Source organism: Bombina bombina, chromosome 6 (genome assembly GCF_027579735.1).
Source record: "Bombina bombina isolate aBomBom1 chromosome 6, aBomBom1.pri, whole genome shotgun sequence".
Classification (NCBI taxonomy): domain Eukaryota; kingdom Metazoa; phylum Chordata; class Amphibia; order Anura; family Bombinatoridae; genus Bombina; species Bombina bombina.
In genome coordinates, this window is record NC_069504.1 from 987591712 (window position 1) to 987606836 (window position 15125).

A 15125-nucleotide genomic window follows, 5' to 3' on the forward strand; every position below is an offset into this window, starting at 1 on the left:
TGTTACTATCTCATTACTTAGATTTATACTCTAGAAATGTATGAACACAATAGGAGAATTTGATCTAGTTAATGGTAGCTACTTATGGTTTGCCGTATAGGCAAAGTTTGCTAGCTACAATGACATTTGTCCTCTCGTTGCTATTTATTATACCACACACGTAAGTAAGGCTCTTACAACTATGCAGTATTTATGGATATGCAAGGTTTCTCCTTTACTACATAAAGATCTTTACATGAGGGGAAGGACAAGTTGAAAGAAATTCCATATGAGAGGCAGTTTGATTTTAGTGCAATCTATACTTATGTCTATATGACACAGTTGAGTATGTCCATTATATAAGTATTGTAGTCATAGTAACTCATGTGCAGACACCTGAAAATAGGATAGTTCTGCCAGACCATTTGTAATACTATTTAACAACACTATCAATCCTTCTATGGGGTAATTTTTAGCACCCTTGGCTATTATAGGGTTAACTCCTTCTGACACTGAAATTATATAATATGAAAGGATGTGTCGAGTTTGAGAAAGTTAGAGAACCAGATAAGACAGAGGCATAAATAGAAACCACACGGCCCAGGTGCAAGAAGGGCCACCCCCCCCCCCCCCCAAAAAAAAGTGAATTTGATACATATCTTTTCTTTTTTTTCTTTTTTTTTAACATTTAACACAGAAAAAAATGTGAATCCGATTACATGTCTGCAAAAGGAGGTACCTTGTGCCCACAGTCTGTGAGATGGTTTGACCCCCTATTACTTGTATATAGTGACACTGTTTAACCCACCAGTACTGTATATAGTGAGTCAGTGACACAGTCTGTAATCTGCCGGTGAGATGGCTGTCCTGACCCTACCTGCCCATTACTTTATAAAGTGACCACAGTAGTCTGTGACATAGTCCAGCCCCCCATACTGTATATAGTGGTACTGTAAAGTGACACTGTTTACCCCCTCCCCCATGCTGTAGTAACAAGGTCTGTAATTTGCTGGTTCCACAAACATACACACATAAATGCACACACAGTCACATACATTATTACACACACACACACAAACACACCAATGGGTAAGCTGGGCCCCCACCCTTGGGGGCCCAGTCGCAATTGCGACCTCTGCACCCCCTGTAGTTTCGCCCCTGAGATAAGATTTCAGTTTACCATTGTTATTGATGTTTGTCATAAAACCCTAAGATATATTAAATTTGTCTATATTATAGTGAGTTCCCTTTAGACCATTTGGTTATTACTGCAATATAGTTGCCGATTTAAAAACATCATTTATGTAAGAACTTACCTGATAAATTCATTTCTTTCATATTGGCAAGATTCCATGAGCTAGTGACGTATGGGATATACATTCCCACCAGGAGGGGCAAAGTTTCCCAAACCTCAAAATGCCTATAAATACACCCCTCACCACACACACAATTCAGTTTAACGAATAGCCAAGAAGTGGGGTGATAAGAAATGGAGCGAAAGCATCAAACAAGGAATTGGAATAATTGTGCTTTATACAAAAAAATCATAACCACCACAAAAAGGGTGGGCCTCATGGACTCTTGCCAATATGAAAAAAATGAATTTATCAGGTAAGTTCTTACAGAAATTATGTTTTCTTTCATGTAATTGGCAAGAGTCCATGAGCTAGTGACGTATGGGATAGCAGATACCCAAGATGTGGAGCTTCCACGCAAGAGTCAATAGAGAGGGAGGGATAAAAACATAATTTATGCTTACCTGATAAATTCCTTTCTTCTGTTGTGTGATCAGTCCACGGGTCATCATTACTTCTGGGAATATAACTCCTCCCCAACAGGAAATGCAAGAGGATTCACCCAGCAGAGCTGCATATAGCTCCTCCCCTCTACGTCAGTCCCAGTCATTCGACCAAGAATCAACGAGAAAGGAGTAACCAAGGGTGAAGTGGTGACTGGAGTATAATTTAAAAGATATTTACCTGCCTTAAAACAGGGCGGGCCGTGGACTGATCACACAACAGAAGAAAGGAATTTATCAGGTAAGCATAAATTATGTTTTCTTCTGTTATGTGTGATCAGTCCACGGGTCATCATTACTTCTGGGATACCAATACCAAAGCAAAAGTACACGGATGACGGGAGGGATAGGCAGGCTCATTATACAGAAGGAACCACTGCCTGAAGAACCTTTCTCCCAAAAATAGCCTCCGAAGAAGCAAAAGTGTCAAATTTGTAAAATTTGGAAAAAGTATGAAGCGAAGACCAAGTTGCAGCCTTGCAAATCTGTTCAACAGAGGCCTCATTCTTAAAGGCCCAAGTGGAAGCCACAGCTCTAGTGGAGTGAGCTGTAATTCTTTCAGGAGGCTGCTGTCCAGCAGTCTCATAGGCTAAACGTATTATGCTACGAAGCCAAAAAGAGAGAGAGATAGCAGAAGCTTTTTGACCTCTCCTCTGTCCAGAGTAAACGACAAACAAGGAAGAAGTTTGGCGAAAATCTTTAGTTGCCTGCAAGTAGAACTTGAGGGCACGAACTACATCCAGATTGTGTAAAAGACGTTCCTTCTTTGAAGAAGGATTTGGACACAAGGATGGGACAACAATCTCTTGATTGATGTTCCTGTTAGTGACTACCTTAGGTAAGAACCCAGGTTTAGTACGCAGAACTACCTTGTCTGAGTGAAAAATCAGATAAGGGGAATCACAATGTAAGGCTGATAACTCAGAGACTCTTCGAGCCGAGGAAATAGCCATTAAAAACAGAACTTTCCAAGATAACATTTTTATATCAATGGAATGAAGGGGTTCAAACGGAACACCCTGTAAAACGTTAAGAACTAAGTTTAAACTCCATGGTGGAGCAACAGCTTTAAACACAGGCTTGATCCTAGCTAAAGCCTGACAAAAGGACTGGACGTCTGGATTTTCTGACAGACGTCTGTGTAACAAGATGGACAGAGCTGAAATCTGTCCCTTTAATGAACTAGCTGATAAACCCTTTTCTAAACCTTCTTGTAGAAAAGACAATATCCTAGCGATCCTAACCTTACTCCAGGAGTAACCTTTGGATTCGCACCAGTATAGGTATTTCCGCCATATTTTATGGTAAATCCTTCTGGTAACAGGCTTCCTAGCCTGAATCAGGGTATCAATAACCGACTCAGAAAAACCACGTTTTGATAAAATCAAGCGTTCAATTTCCAAGCAGTCAGCTTCAGAGAAGTTAGATTTTGATGTTTGAATGGACCCTGTATCAGAAGGTCCTGTCTTAGAGGTAGAGACCAAGGCGGACAGGATGACATGTCCACTAGATCTGCATACCAAGTCCTGCGTGGCCAAGCAGGTGCTATTAGAATTACTGATGCTCTCTCCTGTTTGATTTTGGCAATCAATCGAGGAAGCAGCGGGAAGGGTGGAAACACATAAGCCATCCTGAAGTTCCAAGGTGCTGTCAAAGCATCTATCAGAACTGCTCCCGGATCCCTGGATCTGGACCCGTAGCGAGGAAGTTTGGCGTTCTGGCGAGACGCCATGAGATCTATCTCTGGTTTGCCCCAACGTCGAAGTATTTGGGCAAAGACCTCCGGATGAAGTTCCCACTCCCCCGGATGAAGAGTCTGGCGACTCAAGAAATCCGCCTCCCAGTTCTCCACTCCCGGGATGTGGATTGCTGACAGGTGGCAAGAGTGAGACTCTGCCCAGCGAATTATCTTTGATACTTCCATCATTGCTAGGGAGCTTCTTGTCCCTCCCTGATGGTTGATGTAAGCTACAGTCGTGATGTTGTCCGACTGAAACCTGATGAACCCCCGAGTTATTAACTGGGGCCAAGCCAGAAGGGCATTGAGAACTGCTCTCAATTCCAGAATGTTTATTGGAAGGAGACTCTCCTCCTGATTCCATAGTCCCTGAGCCTTCAGAGAATTCCAGACAGCGCCCCAACCTAGTAGGCTGGCGTCTGTTGTTACAATTGTCCAGTCTGGCCTGCTGAATGGCATCCCCCTGGACAGGTGTGGCCGATGAAGCCACCATAGAAGAGAATTTCTGGTCTCTTGATTCAGATTCAGAGTAGGGGACAAATCTGAGTAATCCCCATTCCACTGACTTAGCATGCATAATTGCAGCGGTCTGAGGTGTAGGCGTGCAAAAGGTACTATGTCCATTGCCGCTACCATTAAGCCGATCACCTCCATGCATTGAGCTACTGACGGGTGTTGAATGGAATGAAGGACGCGGCATGCATTTTGAAGTTTTGTTAACCTGTCTTCTGTCAGGTAAATCTTCATTTCTACAGAATCTATAAGAGTCCCCAAGAATGGAACTCTTGTGAGAGGAAAGAGAGAACTCTTCTTTTCGTTCACTTTCCATCCATGCGACCTTAGAAATGCCAGAACTAACTCTGTATGAGACTTGGCAGTTTGAAAGCTTGAAGCTTGTATTAGAATGTCGTCTAGGTACGGAGCTACCGAAATCCCTCGCGGTCTTAGTACCGCTAGAAGGGCACCCAGAACCTTTGTGAAGATTCTTGGAGCCGTAGCCAATCCGAATGGAAGAGCTACAAACTGGTAGTGCCTGTCTAAGAAGGCAAACCTTAGATACCGGTGATGATCTTTGTGGATCGGTATGTGAAGGTAAGCATCCTTTAAATCCACTGTGGTCATGTACTGACCCTCTTGGATCATGGGTAAGATTGTCCGAATAGTTTCCATTTTGAACGATGGAACTCTTAGGAATTTGTTTAGAGTCTTTAAATCTAAGATTGGCCTGAAAGTTCCCTCTTTTTTGGGAACCACAAACAGGTTTGAGTAGAACCCTTGTCCTTGTTCCGACCACGGAACCGGATGGATCACTCCCATTGTTAACAGATCTTGTACGCAGCGTAGAAACGCTTCTTTCTTTATCTGGTTTGTTGACAACCTTGACAGATGAAATCTCCCTCTTGGGGGAGATAATTTGAAGTCTAGAAGGTATCCCTGAGATATGATCTCTAGTGCCCAGGGATCCTGAACATCTCTTGCCCAGGCCTGGGCGAAGAGAGAGAGTCTGCCCCCTACTAGATCCGGTCCCGGATCGGGGGCTCTCGGTTCATGCTGTCTTTGGGGCAGCAGCAGGTTTCCTGGCCTGCTTGCTTTTGTTCCAGGACTGGTTAGGCTTCCAGCCTTGCCTGTAACGAGCAACCGCTCCTTCCTGTTCTGGTGCAGTGGAGGTTGATGCTGCTCCTGTTTTGAAATTCCGAAAGGGACGAAAATTAGACTGTCTAGCCTTAGCTTTGGCCTTGTCTTGAGGTAGGGCGTGGCCCTTACCTCCCGTAATGTCAGCGATAATTTCTTTCAAACCGGGCCCGAATAAGGACTGCCCCTTGAAAGGTATATTAAGTAATTTGGACTTAGAAGTAACATCAGCTGACCAGGATTTTAGCCACAGTGCCCTGCGTGCCTGTATGGCGAATCCTGAGTTCTTAGCCGTAAGTTTGGTTAAATGTACTACGGCCTCCGAAATGAAAGAATTAGCTAGTTTAAGGACTCTAAGCCTGTCCGTAATGTCGTCTAGCGTAGAGGAACTAAGGTTCTCTTCAAGCGACTCAATCCAAAATGCTGCCGCCGCCGTAATCGGCGCGATACATGCAAGGGGTTGTAATATAAAACCTTGTTGAACAAACATTTTCTTAAGGTAACCCTCTAATTTTTTATCCATTGGATCTGAGAAAGCACAGCTATCCTCCACCGGGATAGTGGTACGCTTAGCTAAAGTAGAAACTGCTCCCTCCACCTTGGGGACCGTTTGCCATAAGTCCCGAGTGGTGGCGTCTATTGGAAACATCTTTCTAAATATTGGAGGGGGTGAGAACGGCACACCGGGTCTATCCCACTCCTTAGTAACAATTTCAGTTAGTCTCTTAGGTATAGGAAAAACGTCAGTACTCGCCGGTACCGCAAAGTATTTATCCAACCTACACAGTTTCTCTGGTATTGCAACAGTGTTACAATCGTTGAGAGCTGCTAAGACCTCCCCTAGTAGTACACGGAGGTTCTCCAATTTAAATTTAAAATTTGAAATATCTGAGTCCAATCTGTTTGGATCAGAACCGTCACCCACAGAATGAAGCTCTCCGTCCTCATGCTCTGCGAGCTGTGACGCAGTATCAGACATGGCCCTAGCATTGTCAGCGCACTCTGTTCTCACCCCAGAGTGATCACGCTTGCCTCTTAGTTCAGGTAATTTAGACAAAACTTCAGTCATAACAGTAGCCATATCTTGTAATGTTATCTGTAATGGCCGCCCAGATGTACTAGGCGCCAAAATATCACGCACCTCCCGGGCGGGAGATGCAGGTACTGTCGCGTGAGGCGAGTTAGTCGGCATAACTCTCCCCTCGCTGTTTGGTGAAATTTGTTCACATTGTACAGATTGACTTTTATTTAAAGTAGCATCAATACAGTTAGTACATAAATTTCTATTGGGCTCCACCTTGGCATTGGAACAAATGACACAGATATCTTCCTCTGAGTCAGACATGTTTAACACAGTAGCAAAAAACTTACAACTTGGTTATAATCTTTTTTAGCAAAAAAACGCACTGTGCCTCAAAGAGGTACTAACGATTAAATGACAGTTGAAATAATGAACTGAAAAACAGTTATTGCATCAAACTTTAAAACAACACAACTTTTAGCAAAGGTTTGTTCCCATTAGTAAAAAACAACACTAATTAAATTTGTACATAAGAAAACAAAACAACGTTTTTTATACACAGTCACTATAAGAATTCTCACAGCTCTGCTGAGAGAATTTACCTCCCTTCAAAGAAGTTTGAAGACCCCTGAGATCTGTCAGAGATGAACCGGATCATGCAGGAAATATAAAAGTAGCTGACTGGAATTTTTTGATGCGTAGCAAAGAGCGCCAAAAACGGCCCCTCCCTCTCCCACACAGCAGTGAAGAGAAACGAAACTGTCACAATTAAAGCAAAAAACTGCCAAGTGGAAAATAATGCCCAAATATTTATTCACACAGTACCTCAGCAATGTAAACGATTCTACATTCCAGCAAAAACGTTTAACATGAGATAGTTATTAAAAGGATTAGTGACCTTTAACACAGTAGTTCCGGTGAAATACCATCCCCAGAATACTGAAGTGTATACATACATGTCATTTTAACGGTATGGCAGGCTTTTCTCATCAATTCCATTCAGAAAATAAAAACTGCCACATACCTCAATGCAGATTCATCTGCCCGCTGTCCCCTGATCTGAAGCCTTTACCTCCCTCAGATGGTCGAGAACAGCAATATGATCTTAACGACTCCGGTTAAAATCATAGTAAAAAATCTCTGTCAGATTCTTCCTCAAACTCTGCCAGAGAAGTAATAACACGCTCCGGTGCTATTTTAAAATAACAAACTTTTGATTGAAGTCATAAAAACTAAGTATAATCACCATAGTCCTCTCACACATCCTATCTAGTCGTTGGGTGCAAGAGAATGACTGGGACTGACGTAGAGGGGAGGAGCTATATGCAGCTCTGCTGGGTGAATCCTCTTGCATTTCCTGTTGGGGAGGAGTTATATTCCCAGAAGTAATGATGACCCGTGGACTGATCACACATAACAGAAGAAATAAAGACAGCCAATTCCGCTGAAAAAATAATCCACAACCCAAATCAAAAAGTTTTAATCTTATAATGAAAAAAACTGAAATTATAAGCAGAAGAAACTGAAACAGCTGCCTGAAGTACTTTTCTACCAAAAACTGCTTCAGAAGAAGAAAAAACATCAAAATGGTAGAATTTAGTAAAAGTATGCAAAGAAGACCAAGTTGCTGCTTTGCAAATCTGATCAACAGAAGCTTCATTCCTAAAAGCCCAGGAAGTAGAAACTGACCTAGTAGAATGAGCCGTAATCCTTTGAGGTGGGTATTTACCCGATTCCACATAAGCATCCTGAATCAAAGACTTTAACCAAGACGCCAAAGAAATGGCAGAAGCCTTCTGACCTTTCCTAGAACCAGAAAAGATAACAAATAGACTAGAAGTCTTTCTGAAATCTTTAGTAGCTTCAACATAATATTTCAAAGCTCTTACTACATCCAAAGAATGTAAAGATCTCTCCAGAGAATTCTTAGGATAAGGACACAATGAAGGGACAACAATTTCTCTACTAATGTTGTTAGAATTCACAACTTTAGGTAACAAATTAAATGAAGTCTGCAACACCGCCTTATCCTGATGAAAAATCAGAAAAGGAGATTCACAAGAAAGAGCCGATAACTCGGAAACTCTTCTAGCAGAAGAGATGGCCAAAAGGAACAACACTTTCCAAGAAAGTAATTTAATATCCAGAGAATGCATAGGTTCAAACGGAGGAGCCTGTAAAGCCCTCAGAACCAAATTAAGACTCCAAGAAGGAGAGATTGACTTAATGACAGGCTTAATACGAACCAAAGCCTGTACAAAACAATGAATATCAGGATGATTAGCAATCTTTCTGTGAAAATGAACAGAAAGAGCAGAGATTTGTCCTTTCAAGGAACTTGTAGACAAACCTTTTTCCAAACCATCCTGAAGAAACTGTAAAATTCTAGGAATTCTAAAAGAATGCCAAGAGAATTTATGAGAAGAACACCAAGAAATGTAAGACTTACAAACTCGGTAATAAATCTTTCTAGACACAGATTTACGAGCCTGTAACATAGTATTAATCACTGAATCAGAGAAACCTCTATGACTAAGTATTAAGCGTTCAATCTCCATACCTTCAAATTTAATGATTTGAGATCCTGATGGAAAAATGGGCCTTGAGATAGAAGGTCTGGCCTTAACGGAAGTGCCCAAGGTTGGCAACTGGCCATCAGAACGAGATCCGCATACCAAAACCTGTGTGGCCATGCTGGAGCCACCAGCAGTACAAACGAACGCTCCATTAGGATTTTGGAAATCACTTTTGGAAGAAGAACTAGAGGCGGAAAGATATAAGCAGATTGATAATTCCAAGGAACAAATGACAACGCGTCCACCGCTTCCGCCTGAGGATCCCTGGATTTGGACAGATACCTGGGAAGTTTCTTGTTTAGATGAGAAGCCATCAGATCTATTTCTGGAAGTTTCCAGATTTGAACAATCTGAAGAAATACCTCTGGGTGAAGAGACCATTCGCCCGGATGTAACGTCTGGCGACTGAGATAATCCACTTCCCAATTGTCTATACCTGGGATGTGAACCGCAGAAATTAGACAGGAGCTGGATTCTGCCCATACAAGTATCTGAGATACTTCTTTCATAGCCTGAGGACTGTGAGCCCCACCTTTATGATTGACATACGCCACAATTGTGACATTGTCTGTCTGAAAACAAATAAATGATTCTCTCTTCAGAAGAGGCCAGAACTGAACAGCTCTGAAAATCGCACGGAGTTCCAAAATGTTGATTGGTTATCTCGCCTCCTGAGATTCCCAAACCCCCTGCTCTGTCAGAGATCCCAATACAGCTCCCCAACCTGAAAGACTCGCATCTGTTGAGATCACAGTCCAGGTTGGACAAACAAAAGAGGCCCCTTGAATTAAACGATGGTGATCCAACCACCAAGTCAGAGAAGATCGAACATTGGGATTTAAGGATATTAATTGTGATATCTTTGTATAATCCCTGCACCATTGGTTCAGCATACAAAGCTGGAGAGGTCTCATGCGAAAACGAGCAAAAGGGATCGCGTCCGATGCAGCAGTCATGAGATCTAGAATTTCCATGCACAAAGCTACCGAAGGGAATGATTGAGACTGAAGGTTTCGACAAGCTGAAACCAATTTCAGATGTCTCTTTTCTGTTAGAAACAAAGTCATGGACACTGAATCTATTTGGAAACCCAAAAAGGTTACCCTTGTCTGAGGAATCAAGGAACTCTTTGGTAAATTGATCCTCCAACCATGTCTTTGAAGAAACAACACAAGTTGATTCGTATGAGATTCTGCAGAATGTAAAGACTGAGCAAGTACCAAGATATCGTCCAAATAAGGAAATACCGCAATACCCTGTTCTCTGATTACAGAGAGAAGGGCACCGAGAACCTTTGAAAAGATCCTTGGAGCTGTTGCTAGGCCAAAAGGAAGAGCAACAAACTGGTAATGCGTGTCTAGAAAAGAGAATCTCAGGAACTGATAGTGGTCTGGATGAATTGGAATATGAAGATATGCATCCTGTAAGTCTATTGTAGACATATAATGCCCTTGCTGAACAAAAGGCAGAATAGTCCTTATAGTCACCATTTTGAATGTTGGTATCCTTACATAACGATTCAATATTTTTAGATCCAGAACTGGTCTGAAAGAATTCTCCTTCTTTGGTACAATGAACAGATTTGAGTAAAACCCCAGACCCCGTTCCAGATCTGGAACTGGCACAATTACCCCAGTCAACTCCAGGTCTGAAACACATTTCAGAAATGCCTGAGCCTTTACTGGGTTTACTGGAATGCGTGAGAGGAAAAATCTTCTCACAGGTGGTCTTACCTTGAAACCTATTCTGTACCCTTGAGAAACAATGTTCTGAATCCAAAGACTTTGAATCGAATTGGTCCAAACATCTTTGAAAAATCGTAACCTGCCCCCTACCAGCTGTGCTGGAATGAGGGCCGCACCTTCATGCGGATTTGGGAGCTGGTTTTGACTTTCTAAAAGGCTTGGATTTATTCCAGACTGGAGAAGGTTTCCAAACGGAAACTGTTTCTTTAGGGGAAGGGTCAGGCTTCTTTTCCTTATTCTGACGAAAGGAACGAAAACGATTAGCAGCCCTATATTTACCTTTAGATTTTTTGTCCTGAGGCAAAAAGGCTCCCTTCCCCCCAGTAACAGTTGAAATGATTGAATCCAACTGAGAACCAAATAATTTATTACCTTGAAAAGAAAGAGAAAGCAACATTGACTTAGAAGTCATATCTGCATTCCAAGACTTAAGCCATAAAGCTCTTCTAGCTAAAATAGCTAAAGACATATACCTGACATCAATCCTAATGATATCAAAAATGGCATCACAAACAAAGTTATTAGCATGTTGAAGAAGTTTAACAATGCTATAAGCATTATGGTCTGACACTTGTTGCGCTAAAGCCTCCAACCAGAAGGTGGAAGCTGCAGCAACATCAGCCAAAGAAATAGCAGGTCTAAGAAGATTACCTGAACATAAATAAGCCTTCCTTAGAAAGGATTCAAGCTTCCTATCTAAAGGATCCTTAAAAGAAGTACTATCTGCCGTAGGAATAGTAGTACGTTTAGCAAGAGTAGAGATAGCCCCATCAACTTTGGGGATTTTTTTCCCAAAACTCTAATCTATCAGATGGCAAAGGGAACAATTTATTAAACCTTGGAGAAGGAGTAAATGAAGTACCCAGACTATTCCATTCCCTAGAAATTACTTCTGAAATAGCATCAGGAACTGGAAAAACTTCTGGAATAACTACATGAGGTTTAAAAACTGAATTTTAACGCTTATTAGTTTTAATATCAAGAGGACTAGACTCCTCCATATCTAATGCAATCAACACTTCTTTAAGTAAAGAACGAATAAACTCCATCTTAAACAAATATGAAGATTTATCAGTGTCAATATCTGAGGCAGAATCTTCTGAACCAGATAGATCCTCATCAGAGATAGTCAGAATGATGGCGGTCATTTAAAAATTCATCTGAAATATGAGAAGTTTTAAAAGACCTTTTACGTTTACTAGAAGGAGGAATAACAGACAGAGCCTTCCAAATAGAATTAGAAACAAATTCTCTTACATTGACAGGAACATCCTGAACATTAGATGTTGAAGGAACAACAACAGATTATTACTAATGGAAATATTATCCACGTTAGATAGTTTATCATGACAACTAAAACAAACTACAGCCGGAGGAACAGTTACCAAAAGTTTACAACAAATGCACGTAGCTTTGGTAGAACCAACATCAGGCAGCGTCTTTCCAGAAGTAGATTCTGATCTAGGGTCAGGTAGTGACATCTTGCAATATGTAATAGAAAAAAAACAACATATAAAGCAAAATTATCAAATTCCTTAAATGACAGTTTCAGGAATGGGAAAAAATGCAAAACAAAACAAGCCTCTAGCAACCAGAAGCAACTAAAAAGCGAGACTGAAATAATGTGAAAAAAACTGGCGCCAAGTATAACGCCCACATTTTTTGGCGCCAAAAAAACGTCTGCAACAAACATGCGTAAAAAATGACGCAACCACGTGAAAACTTCCGGCGTCAACAATGACGCCGGAAATGCAGATATTCTCGCGCCAAAAAAGTCTCGCGCCAAAAATGACGCAATAAATTGTAGCATTTTTTGCACCCGCGAGCCTAACAGCCCGCAATTTAGAAGAAAAAAGTCAATTGAAAATTTTAAGGTAAGAAAAATATTTTATTCATGTGCATTTTCCCAAAAAATTAAACTGACAGTCTGAAAGAAGGAACACTGATTATCCTGAATCATGGCAAATATAAGTTTAAAACATATACTGTATTTAGAACTTTACATATAAAGTGCCCAACCATAGCTTAGAGTGTCATGAATAAAATAAGACTTACTTACCCTAAGATACTCATCTACATATAGTAGATAGCCAAACCAGTACTGAAACGAGAATCAGTAGAGGTAATGGTATATAAGAGTATATCGTCAATCTGAAAAGGGAGGTAGGAGAAGAAATCTCTACGACCGATAACAGAGAACCTATGAAATAGATCCCCTAGAGGAAGACCATTGTATTCAAATAGGCAATACTCTCTCCACATCCCTCTGACATTCACTGCACTCTGAGAGGAAAACCGGGCTTCAGCCAGCTGCGAAGCGCATATCAACGTAGAATCTAGCACAAACTTACTTCACCACCTCCATGGGAGGCAAAGTTTGTAAAACTGAATTGTGGGTGTGGTGAGGGGTGTATTTATAGGCATTTTAAGGTTTTGGAAACTTTGCCCCTCCTGGTGGGAATGTATATCCCATTCGTCACTAGCTCATGGACTCTTGCCAATTACATGAAATAAATATTACTATGGTCCTGATAAGGATATATTAGTTTGTTTTCTTCATGTGTTCACTAGTGATGGACATCTATGAATCTTCTTTTCTCTCTTTACCCATCATCTAGTAATTTCATGAAACTTATAGCAATAAGTACATATGTAAGGTTTCTATACTTGAGCTTAAAGTACGCTTATTTTATGTGTGTTAAAAACTGTGCTCACCAACATTTCCATCTATCTGAAAGTCCATGATAAGTAAGATAAGTAAGATAAGTAAAAGGTCCAAGAGTGACCACATCTTGTGTTAGATGGTATAAAATGATAAAGAAACAAAAAAATCAAAAAATCATTAGTATTGTGTTTAAAATTAATATGAATTCATTATTCGAGGTCTGAAAACACTGCAAATAAATGCTCTAAATGAGTATTTTTATTTGGAATTTGGGAAAAATTTGTCTGTAGTTTATAGAATAAACAAATAGGGGTAATATGAGGATGAGGATACAAGACACCATTCCGGTGTAAGTAAGAAATTAACCTTTATTATAACTTTTTATACTTGGTGACAAGAAATTCCTGTCTCATTTCAGGAATTCCAGAATATCTGTGCAGTTTTTTGGAATTACAGCTGCTCTGAATAACTCACATCTTCAACAACCAACGATATTAGACTTATTATTCACAAAAAGACTTTCTCGTTGCATATAAATGTCTCAATTGTTTTTATACTGCTTTAGTATTATATATTAATCTGTGCACATATGTGTGTTTTATATATATAAAAATAGCTTTTTATTTATTAAAATAATTATATCCAAGCCGGATACTACTCTTTTTAAGCTCTTTGCAGAGCGCCGCAGCTACATATTTGGTGCAACTCTGATTGCACTAAAACTTTTGTTCAAACTCTTTTTAGTTTATAGAATAAAACAAAACGGTAATGTTTTAACTTTGTACACTCTGAACCTAGTAAGTTTAAATTTTCACTTTCATGCCCCTTTAAGATCAGCACACCATTTAATTTTGAATGAATTTAAGAGTAATGCAAGTTCCTTTCTTACCTGCCACAGGGGGTCCTTCTCCTCAGGAAAGATCTGGAAGTATTTGTGTGCAAGCTGCACAGGAGGCAAGGTCTGCAGCTTCAGATTTGTCCAGGTGTTCAGAAACTGTACCAAGTGCTTGAAAGTGTACAATCCCAGACGATCATTGCCATAATTAGACAGGTGGGTCATGAAAATGCTGATCTGTGGGAAGTCACATTACAGATAAAGAACGAACAAAAGGTACAGAACACACAAAAGAAGAAAATTAAAGGGACAGTTTACTCAAAAAATGTCTCCCCTTTAATTTGTTCCCAATGATCCACTTTACCTGCTGGAATGTATTAAATTGTTTACAAGTAGCTCCTTTACCCTTATATTGGCATTTGAAATTGTTAATTTAGCATGTGGTATCCCCACCTATTCTGAAAGTTTGTGGCCGCGCGTACCAGCTATAGATAAGCTTTGTAAACACAGCCAGCAGAAGAAATTACACTCCCAGTGTGATAAAGCAGAGATAAGGTAATAAAATGTTGATTTTCCATTGTTCTCTCAAAGTATTGGTGATTGTTTTAAGGACAGATATAAGATAAAGAAGCAGGTATATGTGCACAATGTGATACAGTAATGAGATCTGATTATACCTACAAGCTCAACCTATTTTATTAGGCTGTGGCTTCAAAACACAAAATCAGAGCTTTAATATACACAAATAAGCCTTAAAAAGCTAATTTTCATACATTTTTTACTCTGCAGTTGGTAAAAAAAGCAATTGTGAACACATTAAGGGAAACATTATTTTACAGTATACTGTCCCTTTAAGAGATGAAATCATTTGACAGTGCAGATGTACAACACTATTTCTTTCATGTAATTAGCAAGAGTCCATGAGCTAGTGACGTATGGGATATACATTCCTACCAGGAGGGGCAAAGTTTCCCAAACCTCAAAATGCCTATAAATACACCCCTCACCACACCCACAAATCAGTTTTACAAACTTTGCCTCCTATGGAGGTGGTGAAGTAAGTTTGTGCTAGATTCTACGTTGATATGCGCTCCGCAACAGGTTGGAGCCCGATTTTCCTCTCAGCGTGCAGTGAA

The 15125-nt window shown here is 40.4% G+C and overlaps 1 protein-coding gene across 3 annotated transcripts in view; it reads right to left on the reverse strand.

The window, feature by feature from the left end:
- NDST1 (N-deacetylase and N-sulfotransferase 1) overlaps positions 1 to 15125 on the reverse strand; it is a 217734-nt gene that overhangs the window by 65756 nt on the left and 136853 nt on the right. For all 3 annotated transcript variants that reach the window (XM_053718660.1, XM_053718662.1, XM_053718661.1), the window contains exon 8: positions 14044 to 14226. In XM_053718660.1, coding sequence (XP_053574635.1) covers positions 14044 to 14226 — 183 coding nt within the window. The remainder of the gene's footprint in view (positions 1 to 14043; positions 14227 to 15125) is intronic.